The sequence below is a fragment of the Wallemia mellicola genome (assembly GCF_000263375.1).
Source record: "Wallemia mellicola CBS 633.66 unplaced genomic scaffold WALSEscaffold_1, whole genome shotgun sequence".
Classification (NCBI taxonomy): Eukaryota; Fungi; Basidiomycota; class Wallemiomycetes; order Wallemiales; family Wallemiaceae; genus Wallemia; species Wallemia mellicola.
This window is the reverse complement of record NW_006531958.1, coordinates 499,300-513,428: the sequence shown is the minus strand read 5'-3', so window position 1 is coordinate 513,428 and position 14,129 is coordinate 499,300. Positions and strand designations below refer to the sequence as shown.

The following is a 14,129-nucleotide window of genomic DNA, read 5'->3' as shown; positions in this document are numbered from 1 at the left end:
CCTTCTTAAATAATTATTTAATTTAGACTATAAACATGAGATCTGCAATCTTACTCGCAGTAATTCCAGCAACAGTACTCGCTCATGGTATTTGGGTTAAGAACCCAGTTGAAGGTGAAGATGCCTACTGGAGAATCAAGCACAGCAACACGATAGAATGGGGTGCAGATGGTCATGACAACCCAGAAGCTTTCAGCGTATACCTTAAGAATGACAACCCAGATGTCGATGGTGACAACCTTGGTATTGCAAACAATGTCAAGACAGCAGATGGTAAAGCTGAAATTGGTGAATTGCCAGATTATATCAAACCAAGGTGAGTCAAGTCTAAATAAAATCAAGACAATGTTAACAAATTGTAGCGATGGATGGAGACTCGAGTTTGTCCAAGTCGACGACATCAACAATGTCTACACCTCCTCATCAGACTTCAACATCAGGGAGAAGGAAGCACCAACACCACCAGCACAAGAAGGTGAGGACAATGATGACGTCAATGAGGACAGCATTGAATCGAAGACTGAAGATGAGGAAAGTAAGACATCAGAACCAAACCAGAGCTCTGGTACAGCATCTGTCTTGAACATGCCAACACACACTAGCTCAAGCTCAAGTTCCAGCTCAAGTTCTTCAAGCTCTCACTCAATTCCAAACCCAACACATAACGCTCCTTCAAGCACCGATGAGTCAACTAACCAATCAGCTGATGAAGATGATTCTGCTGCTAGCGCTGCTACCATCTCTACTATCCTTCTTGGTTCACTTTCACTCACATTGGCAGTTACTCTTTTCTAATGACTTACTAATGAAACTATAAACTATCTTAATGAAACTATAAACTATCTTAATGAATTGTTCTTTTTTATATATTGATAAAACGAATTAATACAATAATTATAAAGAAATGTTGTGCAGATTTATTTAAAACAAATTAATACCCAAAATGATTATTACTTAAATCCGAAGAATGATTTCGTGGTTGACCTAAAGCTTGTGTCTGGAGTGTATGATCGTGATGGTGTCGCAGATCTACTACCAATACTTGAGAATATGCTACCTCTCAGACTCTTCTTGTCGTAAGTTGACTGATTGACACCTTTAGTTGAAGATTGTACGCTGACTGGACCATTCTGATTCTTCGTTGGTGTTGGAACGCCCTCCTGTCTCGATGCCAGACTTGCCATTAGACCTGGATGAGCCATACCTGTCGAAGGTGCTGGTGGTGGTCTACGATTTGTAGATGTGTAGAGTGCATGAGCAGATGGAATAGGAGATGCCTTAATAGGTGACAATGTTTGACGAGGCATTTGAGGTGCCTGTTGAGAAGATGTAAGATTAGAGGTTGTACGTTGTGGAAGTTGTGAAGGTGGTGGTGATTGGCGTTCTTCTAAGGCCTGTGCCCAGAGTGGTTTTGGTGGTATACGGCCAATTATTCCAGAGAGCTCCTTAATCCAAACGTCTTTGTCATCGTCGGTATCACTGAAGAAATGGAGCTTTTCTTCAACGTCGTCAACCTTGAGAACAAGTATGAAGGAACGTTCTACACTAGCATCGCCTTCATCTACCCATCCTTTCTCGACTGCCTCTCCGGATGCGTTGTTGGCATCTTCAACAGTGACGGCCGTTTGTAGATCAATTGTAGCTATGGCCCGCTTTGAAATTTCATTGAATACTATAATTCTTCCACCGACTAGACTGTACATCCTACGTCTCCATGACTGCGATATTGTTAGCTAAATTTCCCGACAAATACAAAACTTACAGTGACACCTCCACCTAATTGCGTTAAAACAGATTGACAAACTTTTTTCTTATGCCATTGCATTTCTTTCATGACCTTAGCAGTATGATCCAAAGACATTGGAAGGTCCTTCTGAGTGACACCAGGTAAATTAGGTATACCGAGCATATGTAATACCAATTTACCAACGATACATTTCGTAACGCTTCCATCATTCTTTGTGAACTTGCCCTCGAGTGGTAGGATTAATTCAATCATCCTTCCTTGACATCTATGCGCGACCTCATTGTAAATAACGCGTGTACTTCCAAATGAACCATCCTTTTGGAGGAAATTCAACATTGGCTCAGTTGGCATTACAGGTTCAAGTTCTTCCAATTTCGATGATGCAATTTCACGCTCAAGTTGCTGTTGTTGCTCCTGCTGGGCTTTCTTTTTCTCCTTCCTTGGCGAGCTGAAGAGTGATCTGAAACCGAGGCTACTCTTTGATGGTGAAGGAGGTGGTTGTGTAGGTGTTACCATCGCTGGTCTGAAACGTGGTGGACGTGGTGGCGCTAAATGGTCATCCATACGACATTTGAATGAAAGCGTGAAGAATAAGTTTTTGTTGAGAATCAAGTCAAACTCTTGGCCCATTGGTGCTTCCTTTTTAAGGACTGTGTAAGGAGTTGCGACATGATTGATACCATTGTCAAGTGTACAGCAGAAATAAGTTTGCTTTGCAACTGGTATTGGCAATTCCACATCACGAAGCCCAACAACCTTAACGAATACTTTTCCAGTAGCTTCACTAAACGTTTCTTTACCACGTATATCCTTAAGATGGCTTGCATATTCATTCATATCTGATGGCCGTTTTATTACCTTCCAGGCTTTCCCGCTATCGATATCACCAGCTTTGGTTGAATGACTAATCTTAGGCTTTTGAACTTGCTCTTCAGAAGATGTTGCTCTAATAACCTCATCATGTTCAAATAAACGATACTTTCTGTCAGAATCTTTAAAGATTTCTCTCATTTCGAGGTCAAGATCATGTCCAAAGTCACTCTCAGTGAGCGCACCAGGAGTTGGTAACCCACTTGAAGGTCTATATACCGCTTTCCTTCTTGGGGTCTCACTGGCATCGGCTGATACGCTTCGCCGTCTTGATGGTCTTTCGCCCTTGTCAGCGCGGGATTTACGACGTGATAAGAGAATAGCATTTTCACGATCTTGGAGACTAGCATTACCACGCAGAGACATTTGCCTCTGCAATGCAGCATCTTCAAGATTTGGTGAAACAAATGGTGCGAATCCTTCTAGATCTGCGGTAGTTTCCTCTTCAATTGGAGTAGGTTCAGGTTCAGGTTCAGGTTCAGGTTCAGGTTCAGGTTCAGGCTCTTGCTCAGGTTCTTTTTCTTGCTGTGGTGCTTGAAGCGTACTAAATGATTTAGGTGTGTTATCAAAGACATCCTCCCTTCCACTCTTCATTGGAGATGGCGCAACAGCAGCAATAGCAGCTTTAATTGGTGATGGTGGTTGGGATTCTTGCGGCTCATCGAATTCAGGAGTCAATATTTTTGGTGTCTGGGATTTATTAGCTCTATTAGAATAGATACGCGTGTTACTCACGAAGACCTCTTTGTTGCTATCCTTCTCGCGTTCAGCAAGTAAAGCAGCATTCGCTTCTTCCGCTTCCCTCTTCTTCCTCATCTTCTCTTGAACAGCTTCGCGAAGGTTGCGACGTCTGGTGACGCTTCCAGCAGCATTAGGAGAGAGGGGATTTCCAGCAGCATCCAAACGAGGAGAGAGCAAAGGTGAAATTAGACTGTCAATATTTGGTGTGTTCTCCTTGTCTGCACCTGGCTGTTCTGGAGGATGGACTTGTTCGCCATACGACAGGCGTTCAGCGTATGATAGACGAGGCATTTTGGCCACATCCTCCGCAGGTGGTGATAAAGCCCATAAGGGCGATGAATGAGGTAATTCAGGTAAGACTGATCTGTCTCGTATATCATCGTCACTTTGCTCGTACTCCCCTGAGAGGTTTTGCTTTTGCTCTTCAAACTCGATGGAATGATCTTCTTTCTCCTCTTCCAACTCAACCGAGTGTTCTTCCTCCTGTTTCTCTGGCTGCTTTAGTCCGACTATTGGGTCATCTCTGACCATGTCCTGAGAAGTATACTCGAGCGAGAGATTAGGTGATGGCATTGATTGTGGCCTTCCCAACCCAAGTTCGCGCATCTTACTTGGAGTAGTTTCCTTTACTGGTGTTGATTGACGTTTGTTCGTGGAAGTTCTCAGCGGACTTGTGGATGCATACTTAGGATCTTCGAGCGATTTCCTGCGCTCACTGTCTCTTAATAGTTCATCTTTCAGGATAGAATCAACGAGGTCCTCCATCTGTGTACGTTCTGGATCTTGACTATGCTCGTATTGCTCTTCTTCGAAAGTATGATCGATAACTGAAGAGTTGTCATCATAGTGTTCATCATCCTCATAGTAGCTTGCCGATTCATCTGGATAAGCCGATTGGTAGCTTGTGTCCACTTCCAATTCTGTATCATTGTACTCATGAGGATACTCATGCGAATATTCCTCTAAAATGCCCTCATGTGCATAATCTTCAGCGAGTTCAGGGGTGTTTTCCAGACTTTCTGGAGTTGGTCTATTCCTGTTGAGTGTATGCTGATCAACGAGAGAAGTAGATGATGGTGGCATTGGAGGCGTATCTTCCCAGCTAGCTCCAACAAGAGCATCCTGGGCGTTCTGAGCATCGTATAAGTCAATATCCTGCTCATCCACATCGACTTCATCATAACTATTATATTCGTCATCGTATTCAGGACTAAATACACCTGTCGCGATTGAATCAAGTTCAGGTTCCCTCTCAAACTCATGAACAGAAGGACTGTTGTCAAAAGTGACAGTCTTGCGTCTTGATAAAGTACTTCCAGCGGATGGTGGTCTTTCTTGTTCTTCCGATTCCTGCTCTTCGTCTACCTTTTTAGAGACGGATAAGGGCTTAGTTTGATGAGTTGGTTGAGGAGTTGGAGGGGAGAATGCAGATGCTGGATGCGCTTCAATGTCTTCAGCCTCCGATCCAGCGGAACTATTAGACGTGTCGCGTATTCTCCAGGGTGACTGAGTGACGCGTTGAGCGGATGGCAGGAGATTGTAACCTTTTGATTTTCTTGGTGGCTTCGGCTTTGGAATCGAAGTTTCCTGTGGCTGAGTGTGCCTATGTGGAGACCTGCTTGGGTGGAGACCTAATCCCATACCAGGTGATGCTGCAGGCTTTGGTGAAGCACTGTAATCAATTGAAGGTGATGGCACGCTTTCATGATGTTGCTTAAAAGGTGAATTTTGTACGAGTGAATTGTTCCTAACGTGAGAGAAACTAGAAGACGTCCTCCGCTGTGTTGATTCAACTCCTGCGCCAAGTCGTGAAACTGGTGGGTGCTTAGGTGAGCTTTCTTGCTTAAATAATCTATTAGGGCTGAATTCAGCGTTTGGAGACATCACAGAGTGGGCTTTGAGTGCTATTTTTGAGCTAGGTGCGCTTCTATTGGACCAGCCACGTGAAGCTGCAGAAATTATGGCATCCCTTTCGCGCTCTTTCTGGATTGGTGTACCAGGAGACCGCAGCTGTGGAGAGTTTGATGTTTGTAGTGGCTGCGTTGGTGTAGGCATTCTGATGTAGCTTATAATCTGAGCCTGAGTTAGTGGATAGAGAATAAAAGCATTTATTTGCCTACGAATGTCTTCTCTTTCCTAAATTAAGAGACTTTTGATTTTAGATAATTATGAAATGCGTTAAAGAGGTCAATCGCCAAATTGACGCGTCAAATTACAGACGGAAATGGTTATTAAACGTGTTTTTATTTATTTATTTATAATAATCACGATCTAAAAAATAAAACAGACGCGTCAATTTTGTTTTAGGTGTTTTACCTTATTCTGACACCTCGGACTCCATCTCGATGTCATCACAATTTAGAATTTCAGTCAACTACTATAATACATTATGTACAACAATAAAAATATTAGATGGTATCATCTATAAAAGCCTCCTTTATCACCCTTCTCACTTTCTCCTTTGGTTGTCCCGATTTCTTGAGTGCTTTGATGTTACTCTCGAGCGCATCAGTAACTTCTTCTAAGCTCTTCATAGTCACTTTCTGTGAGTCATCCAAATATGGTTTGAGTTTCCTGATTGCTTCGTTATTGATGCCCTTTACCTCTTTTGTCTGAGGTCCGAGCTGAGCAATCGCGATGTTAAACATCAACCAAAGCGTATGCATAAAGCTGATGATTTCGTATGGCATAGGTTTTGCTATCATTGCCATCTTAAAAAATCCTGGAATGGGACGTGTGAGTAAGTGAAGTTCCATTGTCAACATTGCGAAGAACAGCGTGAAACGCATGTACGCTGTTGATTTGTATGATGTGTTGAAATATGACAATGCAGTCATTGAAAGGAATGTTGCGAGATAGTACATAAAGACTCCTGGTAAACCTCTCTTGATATAGTCTTGAAGAGTAATACAATGTCTCCATTGAGAAATCGATGGTCCGAATCTAAGAGTTTGGTCAATTATTTTACCATCCAAGGAGAATGAATCCTACTTTTCATAAGCAACTCTTCTGATTGGATCTTGTATAAGTTGATAAGATTCGCGTGCATGTACGAATAGAGTGGTGTCCTTGTTTAAACCAACTCTATCTGGATGGTTTCTTCGAGCGTATGCCTTCCAAGCCTTATTCAGGCGTGTTTCATCGGCATCGATAGGAACATTCAGGAGCTTGAATACATTTGGTTGGTATCCCCACGCCATTTTCAAGAACGTGTACGCTATGTAAAGACCAACGATAGCGCATCTAGCACGATATGGATGGTTGGGCGCGGGTTTGACATCAGGCCTTAACTTGTAAAACGCTCTAAGTGCGAGATTTTCGACTATTGGAGGAGCAAAGTAAAAGAGCAAGTCCATCTACCAATAGATACTAGTGAGCGGTTAGAAAAAAATAATCTAGTGTCGAGAAAAGGCTCAGAAGGTAATATTCCGTCATAGCAATGTCCCGAACGAACCAGCGCATCTTTTTGTATACTCATATCCTCGCGAATGCGTATATTAGCTAAACACGCGTCGCTGTTGTTATAGAGTAGCGCTTAATGTAACCAAATATGTCCACCCAATCTGACAAGGCTCTGTCGACCGGGCTCGGCTGACAAGGTCTGTGTGAGAGCTCCTTTACCGGAGCTGCTAATGGCCTACAACAGCTCAGCCAATTTCGCTCTCTGTTCCTGTGTGATCCCGGCGAGCTCGTATTTCTAGATATAAAAACACAAGAAAACGCCAAAATCAAGTTATAAAATGCGCTGGCTGTTATATTGGACTTGCTCCGACCTTTTCCCTTGTATTCATCCCAGCCGAATTCACTCACTTGGTTGTTCGAGTTCAACGTTCACGACGCCATAGAGAATGAATATAGAAATTGGTACAAGAGTGTTAGTCTAGTGCTCATTAACGAAGTATATGAACTCATGCTTTTCAGCTGGATTAGGGACTCTGTACATGGCTGGGTAGCTGGAGCCGTCGCTGAAAGCAGTAGAAACAGCCGAGGAGAGCAGGTTGTCGATGTAGAGTCCAAGGATGGCGTGCGTAGATATTTGCTTACCCTGCGTCTCTAATAAATCGTTAGAAAACTCAACTTACCATCAACAATAACGCAGAAGACAATCTACCATTGCGGAGTGTTTCAGAGGGGCAGGATACTTTGGATGATCTCACCCAGCTGCATATCCTCAATGAACCAAACCGTGAGTGTTTCATTCATTTCGGAACTTATCTGATATTCATCAGTTCTACACTCTATAAGAACACGTTTTGAGCATAAATTGATATACACATATTCTGGAATTGTTTTGGTAGCACTCAATCCATACGCAGATACTTCAATTTACTCAAATCAGCACATCCACGACTACGCATCCGCTGATCCGCCGGGCGAACCTCACATTTACTCTGTAGCCAGAGCTGCACACGATGGTGTCTCCAATGCCAAGCGCAATCAAACGATTATCGTTAGCGGTGAGTCTGGTGCGGGTAAAACCGTCTCAGCTAGGCATATAATGCGTTACTTCGCTGTAGCTGGAAAAACGAAGGACAATAACAGTATTACTTCAACGGAAGAGCGTATACTAGCTACCAATCCAGTCATGGAAGCTTTTGGTAATGCCAAAACTCTCAGGAATAGCAATAGTAGTAGATTCGGTCGTTACTTACAGATATACTTTGATGATAATAACAGTATCATTGGGGCACATATCCGTATTTTCTTATTAGAGAGGTCTAGGCTGGTTTATCAACCGCAAAACGAGCGTAACACACACATTTTCTATCAGCTTTGTGCTGGTATAAAGACTGACTTCAGCCTCAAAAGAGAACTTAAACTCGGTAACGCGGACGAATACAACTACCTCAATCAAGGGAAGTGTTCGAAATTACCTGGCGTGGATGATGCTTCACACTTTGTCACTACCAGACGCGCTATGTCATCTTTAGGAATAGATAATAACACTCAGAAGCAGATATTTAAATTATTGGCTGCATTATTACATTTGGGTAATATTGAAATAAATCAGACTTCGTCTGCTAGACAAGACGCTTCCATCTCAACCACCGATGCAAGTCTCTTACGTGCAGCCGAATTGCTTGGTGTTTCAGCAGCTGCATTTCAAAAAGGTCTGATGCAGAAGACAATCGGAGTTGGAAGGATAAGAGCTGAGTCTGAAAAGATCGTCACTTCACTAAATCGCGATCAGGCAAACATAGCACGTGATTCTCTAGCTAGATTGATATACACACGCTTATTTGATTGGTTAGTAATCAAGCTCAATTCAACCCTTTTATCGAAAGAAAGTGGTGCGTCCGATAGAGCAAGACAATTCGTTGGTGTTCTTGATATTTATGGTTTTGAGCATTTCCAAAAGAATTCATTTGAGCAATTCTGCATTAATTATGCGAACGAAAAGCTTCAACAGGAGGTAAGTTCGCGACATTACCATAATACTTACTAAATAGGTTTAGTTCAATAACCATACTTTCAAATTATCACAACAGGAGTATGAGAGGGAAGGACTTAAAGTGTCGTACATTAACTATCCCGACAATCACCCATGTATTGACATGATTGAATCTCGCGTTGGACTACTTGCGCTTCTTGATGAGCAATGCAGACTACCAGCAGGTTCTGATACAGGTTTAAGAACCAAGATGGACGAAATTTTACGTCCACCATACAAAAAAGCTCTGTTTTCAGGTAGCAAGTCTAGTTCGCTGGATGCAGGGGCCTTTACGATCGCACATTACGCTCACGATGTAACTTACGACGTTGATGGATTTTTAGAGAAAAATAGAGATGTCGTTCCTGAAGAACACAAAAACTTGCTCAATGAATCCCAAAACCCATTCGTAAAAGAGGTCTGTACAGCGGATCTCACTCCAACGACGCCACCAAGCATTGTTTCAACGCCAACACAACCAATTAGAACACCTTCGCAATCAGTACGTTCACCGCCTTCAAGAATGTCAGTCAATGGCAGAACAAGTGTAGACGAGCTCTCGAGTGCCTTCAACAAGGGACATATTCGCTCCCCTTCCGCTTTTTCACCTAGCTGGCCACCAGCATCACCGGGCTCACCGTCTAGTCCCAATGTGCCAACGTCAAGGAAACAACCGACACTTGGAGGTACCTTTAAAATGTCATTAAACAACCTCATGGCGACTATAAATGATACTGACACACATTACATCCGTTGCATTAAACCGGCAGGTCAAGAAAATGCTTCATGGTCATTCGATAATCAGAAAGTTCTCTCACAATTGAGAGCTTCTGGTGTACTTGAAACAATTCGAATTAGTAGAGCAGGATACCCATCGAAGATGATGTTCGACAAGTTCGCTGAAAAGTGGGTAATGATTCTATTTATCTATATATTAATAACATTTCAGGTACGAGATATTAATATCTCAACGTCCCACAAAACTGAACGATAGCAAGACAACATCACAAAAAATATTGGAAGGAACAATAACCAATAAATCACTATATGCTATTGGTAAAACCAAGGTATTTCTTCGAGTGGGTGTTTTGGCTCACTTAGATAAACTGCGATCAATTCTATTGGCTAGAATTGTTGCAATTCAAGCGAGTGCAAGATCCACTTTATCTACCAAACGCTATATACGTCATCAGGCTAGTATAGCTGTCGAAGCAAAATTATTTGTGCAGGTACAGGCAACATCACGTTCAAAATTGGTTAAAATACGTATGGGTAAAGCTTTACAAGAAAGGATGGAGAGTGCACGTATCAGGGAGGCTGCGAAATTGCAAGCCGAGAAGGAACACCTTCAGAGGGAGATTCGTAAGCAAGAAGAAAAAGAAAAAGAACGCCGCGAGGCTTTCGTACGAGCTGAAAAGGAAAATGTACGCTCATCAATGCTCTCGTCGTCAACCGTCATGCCAGGTATGAATATCTCACGTCCTGAGAAATCACCAGGGAGGTATAAAATCACTTACAACAGTCCCGAAAATGAAGAAGACGATGGCGCAGAATCCGATGCAACTGGTAGTGTCGAAGTCCTTGAGCATTCACGTAGTGTTTTCCATCATTCAAGTAAACCTTCTCTAGCAAGTACGTCATCATCGTATGCTACTGCTTACATGGAGGAAATCCATCCACCTGCAAAGCCACCAAGAAGTGCGGCGAGGGCTACTAGAGCAATGTCGCCAATTTCGGATTCGAGTTCGCGCACATCTATCGGTAAGACCAGTTCTATTATTAGAGGACCAACTCCAACCCCACCAGAACGTACGACTAGTCTTTCGAATGCAAATGATCCACGCGTGAATAAAAGATCATCTAGAGGTTTCTCATCACCTTTTTTTATGGGATAAACTAGTGCCTATGCATTATGCATAAAAATTGGATAAGATTTTTCGTTTATTTCCTACAATATACCACTTACTTACAGTTTGTTCGATCACGTTTTTATCACACCTTCTTACCTTTCCGTCAAACATGGAATTTTGTATCATTTAAAACTAACATTCATTTTGCTTGTTGATTATGCAGTCGCGTGTGTTATTTTAATTTTTTTTTTGTCGTGCTTTGCTTTGTCAAATATCACTCGCTCATGTGGGCGTAAAATATAAAGTACGCTTTAAATCTAATTAAACAATGAATCGCAAGATACACACAATTTATTCCAAACTTGGTGTAAGAATACGGGGATCTTCTCTGTCGACACTACGATCGGTGAAGACACGCCATCCACCGTCGATTTGAAGATCATGACCATTCATCATACCGTTGGTGATCAAATAGTTAACAGCGCCCTATGCTTTCGTCAATATGGGTTAGATAGGAGGTGAAACACTCACTGAAATTTCCTCTGGTTCGATCGGTCTAGCTGGGAAGGAAGCTGATTTGGAGAGGTCTGCGATAAAGTATGGAAGTCTAGCACCCATCATAGCAGAATTTATAACACTTGGACTGATAGTGTTGACACGAATACCTGACGAATTTAGTATTTTTCTGGTGTATTACCAACATAACTCACCAGAAGTACCCAAGAAATCAGCCAATGCGCGCGAGAAAGCGGTGACGGCAGCTTTTCCTGGAGCATATCCCAAGATTCTGGATGATGGCTGAGCACCGGCGATAGAGCTGAAGTTGATGATGATACCGCGTTCTTCTTTCGTAGTGAAGAGCTCTCCCTTGGCCATTTTCTCTGGCTCGAAGCGCTCGTTGACAGCATCAGCGAAGAATGCAGAAGTGATGTAAGTGCCCATGAAGTTGATGTCGGTCATACGTTTAACACGATCGATGGTTTCACCGAGGCGGTTAGTCCATGGCTGGGACATAGAGACACCAGCACAGTGAATGAGACCAGTAAGACGCTTCTCAAAAGCAGCTGAGGCTACTTTCATTGCATTTTTCACGCTTTCTTCATTTGTGATATCAGTTCTAACATAAACAGCCTTATTCTCACTAAGTTGCTTAGTAGCTTCTTCACCGGCCTTTTGCTCTATCAGGTCTAAAATAACAACGTAGGCACCTTGGTCAATCAAGCTTGTTGCGATCGATTTACCAGCACCACCAAGACCGCCAGTTCTGTTCTTTGTTATTAATTGCGTAATTTCTGATAAGAGCTTACTTACACTACGAATGTGTTTCTCAATATCTGCATTTTGTGTTATAAAGGAGGATGTTTGAAGTTATGTGAAGTAGGTTAAGAAGAATGTGGCCTTTATAAATGTCTGCACTATGTCCCATGTGAGGTCTCATTTATTTCCATGCGCATCGGGCTTCAACGTAAAATTTGGAAAAATATGTGTATTAGAATAAATAGAGTGCTTTAGTCTTGCAATAGGGATTTTAATGCCATAACTATTTTGTTTACTCACTCAAAATTTTAAAACAAAACTCGTTTGGCTCGGCGATGTAATGACGTATTAAAGGTTTTCGATAAGAAACCTAATATTCCACTAACTCCAAATGTATATATGGGGTCAACATGAGTGTGTCTATTATATAACCACACAAATATTACATATCGCTTTACATTAGTAGCACTAATTGACGTCATCAAATGAATATAGAATGATTATAGAAGTGTGCTTCGGCAAGCGGTCCTAAATTAAATTGGTTAGCGACGTATATGCAGCTAGGGAAACTAATGTTAAGTTGAGCCTAGTGCGTTATATCTGCAACAGATAATAACCTGGCTTGCAGAAATCTAGGCGATATTTCATGCTTCCTAGAGATATCTGGGAGAACAATAAAGTTGTGTTGGAAACTATATTAGTTGTTAAAGGAAACATTCTGAGGCTCACAAGACGAATACACAAGAAAGCTTGTCTATAGACCTCACACCATCTTCCTCATAGAATAGTTCAGTAGAAGGAAAATACATTGATTTACAATTCAATACGATCACTCTAATCCTGGTGCAAGAATGCGTGGATCTTCTCTATCGAGACTGCGATCGAAGATAAGACGCCATCCACCGTCTATCCTCAAATCATGGCCGTTCATCATACCATTAGTAATCAAGTAGTTGACTGCACCCTATGAACTTGTAAAATTTGTATATATAAAAGTTGAAACACTCACTGAAATTTCCTCTGGTGCGATAGGTCTAGCTGGGCAAGAGCACGTCTTTGTGAGCTCCGCAAGGAAGTATGGAAGTCGAGCTCCAATGTTGGCAGAGTTTATGACGCTTGGACTGACTGTGTTAACGCGGATACCTATACGTTTAAGCGAATGTTTCAGCCAAATAGTATTCACTAACCTGAAGGGCCCAAAAAGTCTGCCAACGCGCACGAGAAAGCGTTAACAGCCGCTTTACCACCTGTATAAGCCAAGATTCTCCCATATGGCTGATGACCAGCTATAGAGCTGAAATTTACAATAACGCCGCGCTCCTCTTTTGTCGTGAAGAGTTCACCGCTTGCCATTTTCTCTGGTTCGAAACGCTCATTGACAGCATCAGCGAATAAGGCATTTGTGATATATGTACCCATGTAATTGATATCGAGCAGACGTTTTGCACGCTCAATTGATTCCTGGAGACGGTTTGTCCATGGCTGGGTCATAGCAACACCTGCACAGTGCACAAGACCGCTAAGACGCTTTTCGAAAGCCTCTGAAGCAACGCTCATTGCATTTCTAACACTGTCTTCATTGGTAATGTCAGTTCGAACATATGCTGCCCTATCTGTGCTGATGTGTTTAGTGGCTTCTTCACCAGCTTTTTGTTCTGCTAAGTCTAATATAACTACATAACCTCCCTGGTCTAGAAGGCTAGTTACTACTGATCTACCAGCACCGCCTAGACCGCCAGTACTTTTTTCATTTTAGATTGCGTAATTATAGATAAGATTGCTTACACTACAAAGGTGTTTCTCAAGATTTGCATTTTGTATTAGACTTATAGAGTTGTGTCAATTGAGTTAAAGATAATATTACTTATAAATTCTCTACCATTGCTTCCCATGTGAGGTATCGCCGAATTCCATTCACGTCGGACTTCATGGTAAAATTTGACTGTCTATCCGTATCGACATGAACATAGAGAAAATTGAACACAGTAAATTCAGTTCAGTTTGCAAAGTGCAGGCACTTCTGCTTAAAATTTCAGAATCAAGCTTATATATCTCGGTGAAGACCATGAAATGCAGCTGAGCAGCAACAGCTGAACAACAGCTGAGGGATAAGTCCAGCTGTTTCTGATAAGGGACCTAGGTGCTTATTAGATATCTTTCAGTCACATGATAGCTCACAACTACTATCTAATTAAGTAGTATAATGGTGAAGTCTCACCATCTTCTTGTGCCG

General features: G+C 42.1%; 6 protein-coding genes across 6 annotated transcripts; 2 read left to right on the top strand and 4 right to left on the bottom strand.

Moving 5' to 3' along the window:
* Positions 1 to 35: 35 nt before the first annotated feature.
* On the top strand, positions 36 to 822 carry WALSEDRAFT_66970 (hypothetical protein; the record flags this gene model as incomplete). The annotated part of the gene is made up of 2 exons (XM_006955877.1): positions 36 to 316; positions 363 to 822. 2 exons carry the CDS (start codon positions 36 to 38, stop codon positions 793 to 795), a joined length of 714 nt encoding a protein of 237 aa, XP_006955939.1. The 3' UTR covers positions 796 to 822.
* Positions 823 to 950: 128 nt separating this feature from the next.
* WALSEDRAFT_34685 (hypothetical protein) lies at positions 951 to 5,351 on the bottom strand (the record flags this gene model as incomplete). The annotated part of the gene is made up of 3 exons (XM_006955876.1): positions 3,353 to 5,351; positions 1,763 to 3,307; positions 951 to 1,718 (listed from the first exon to the last, which is right to left on the bottom strand). The coding sequence occupies exons 1-3, from the start codon at positions 5,240 to 5,242 to the stop codon at positions 951 to 953; spliced, it is 4,203 nt and encodes a 1,400-aa protein (XP_006955938.1). The 5' UTR covers positions 5,243 to 5,351.
* A 376-nt stretch (positions 5,352 to 5,727) lies between these two features.
* On the bottom strand, positions 5,728 to 7,162 carry WALSEDRAFT_34683 (hypothetical protein). The gene is made up of 2 exons (XM_006955875.1): positions 6,350 to 7,162; positions 5,728 to 6,301 (listed from the first exon to the last, which is right to left on the bottom strand). Exons 1-2 carry the CDS (start codon positions 6,712 to 6,714, stop codon positions 5,767 to 5,769), a joined length of 900 nt encoding a protein of 299 aa, XP_006955937.1. The 5' UTR covers positions 6,715 to 7,162; the 3' UTR covers positions 5,728 to 5,766.
* Positions 7,163 to 7,178: 16 nt separating this feature from the next.
* On the top strand, positions 7,179 to 10,835 carry WALSEDRAFT_42268 (hypothetical protein). Its single transcript, XM_006955874.1, has 6 exons — positions 7,179 to 7,232; positions 7,280 to 7,382; positions 7,427 to 7,544; positions 7,588 to 8,771; positions 8,815 to 9,697; positions 9,742 to 10,835. Exons 1-6 carry the CDS (start codon positions 7,207 to 7,209, stop codon positions 9,750 to 9,752), a joined length of 2,325 nt encoding a protein of 774 aa, XP_006955936.1. The 5' UTR covers positions 7,179 to 7,206; the 3' UTR covers positions 9,753 to 10,835.
* A 99-nt stretch (positions 10,836 to 10,934) lies between these two features.
* WALSEDRAFT_59095 (NAD(P)-binding protein) lies at positions 10,935 to 11,984 on the bottom strand. The gene is made up of 4 exons (XM_006955873.1): positions 11,951 to 11,984; positions 11,350 to 11,903; positions 11,171 to 11,304; positions 10,935 to 11,125 (listed from the first exon to the last, which is right to left on the bottom strand). The coding sequence occupies exons 1-4, from the start codon at positions 11,977 to 11,979 to the stop codon at positions 10,991 to 10,993; spliced, it is 852 nt and encodes a 283-aa protein (XP_006955935.1). The 5' UTR covers positions 11,980 to 11,984; the 3' UTR covers positions 10,935 to 10,990.
* Positions 11,985 to 12,725: 741 nt separating this feature from the next.
* WALSEDRAFT_66966 (NAD(P)-binding protein) lies at positions 12,726 to 13,710 on the bottom strand (the record flags this gene model as incomplete). The annotated part of the gene is made up of 4 exons (XM_006955872.1): positions 12,726 to 12,860; positions 12,906 to 13,039; positions 13,084 to 13,637; positions 13,682 to 13,710. The coding sequence occupies 4 exons, from the start codon at positions 13,708 to 13,710 to the stop codon at positions 12,726 to 12,728; spliced, it is 852 nt and encodes a 283-aa protein (XP_006955934.1).
* Between the last annotated feature and the right edge of the window lie 419 nt (positions 13,711 to 14,129).

Excerpts from the sequence above, each read along its gene's own strand:
- WALSEDRAFT_34683 (XM_006955875.1), bottom strand. The coding sequence starts at position 6,714 with ATGGACTTGCTCTTTTACTTTGCTCCTCCAATAGTCGAAAATCTCGCA. Across the intron at positions 6,302-6,349 it reads AGAAGAGTTGCTTATGAAAA|ATTCGGACCATCGATTTCTC; the intron begins GTAGGATTCATT and ends CCAAACTCTTAG.
- WALSEDRAFT_42268 (XM_006955874.1), top strand. The coding sequence starts at position 7,207 with ATGAATATAGAAATTGGTACAAGAGT. Across the intron at positions 7,233-7,279 it reads ATAGAAATTGGTACAAGAGT|CTGGATTAGGGACTCTGTAC; the intron begins GTTAGTCTAGTG and ends CATGCTTTTCAG. Across the intron at positions 8,772-8,814 it reads ACGAAAAGCTTCAACAGGAG|TTCAATAACCATACTTTCAA; the intron begins GTAAGTTCGCGA and ends AAATAGGTTTAG.
- WALSEDRAFT_59095 (XM_006955873.1), bottom strand. The coding sequence starts at position 11,979 with ATGCAGATATTGAGAAACACATTCGTAGT. Across the intron at positions 11,305-11,349 it reads TGATTTCTTGGGTACTTCTG|GTATTCGTGTCAACACTATC; the intron begins GTGAGTTATGTT and ends TAAATTCGTCAG. Across the intron at positions 11,126-11,170 it reads TCGAACCAGAGGAAATTTCA|GGCGCTGTTAACTATTTGAT; the intron begins GTGAGTGTTTCA and ends ACGAAAGCATAG.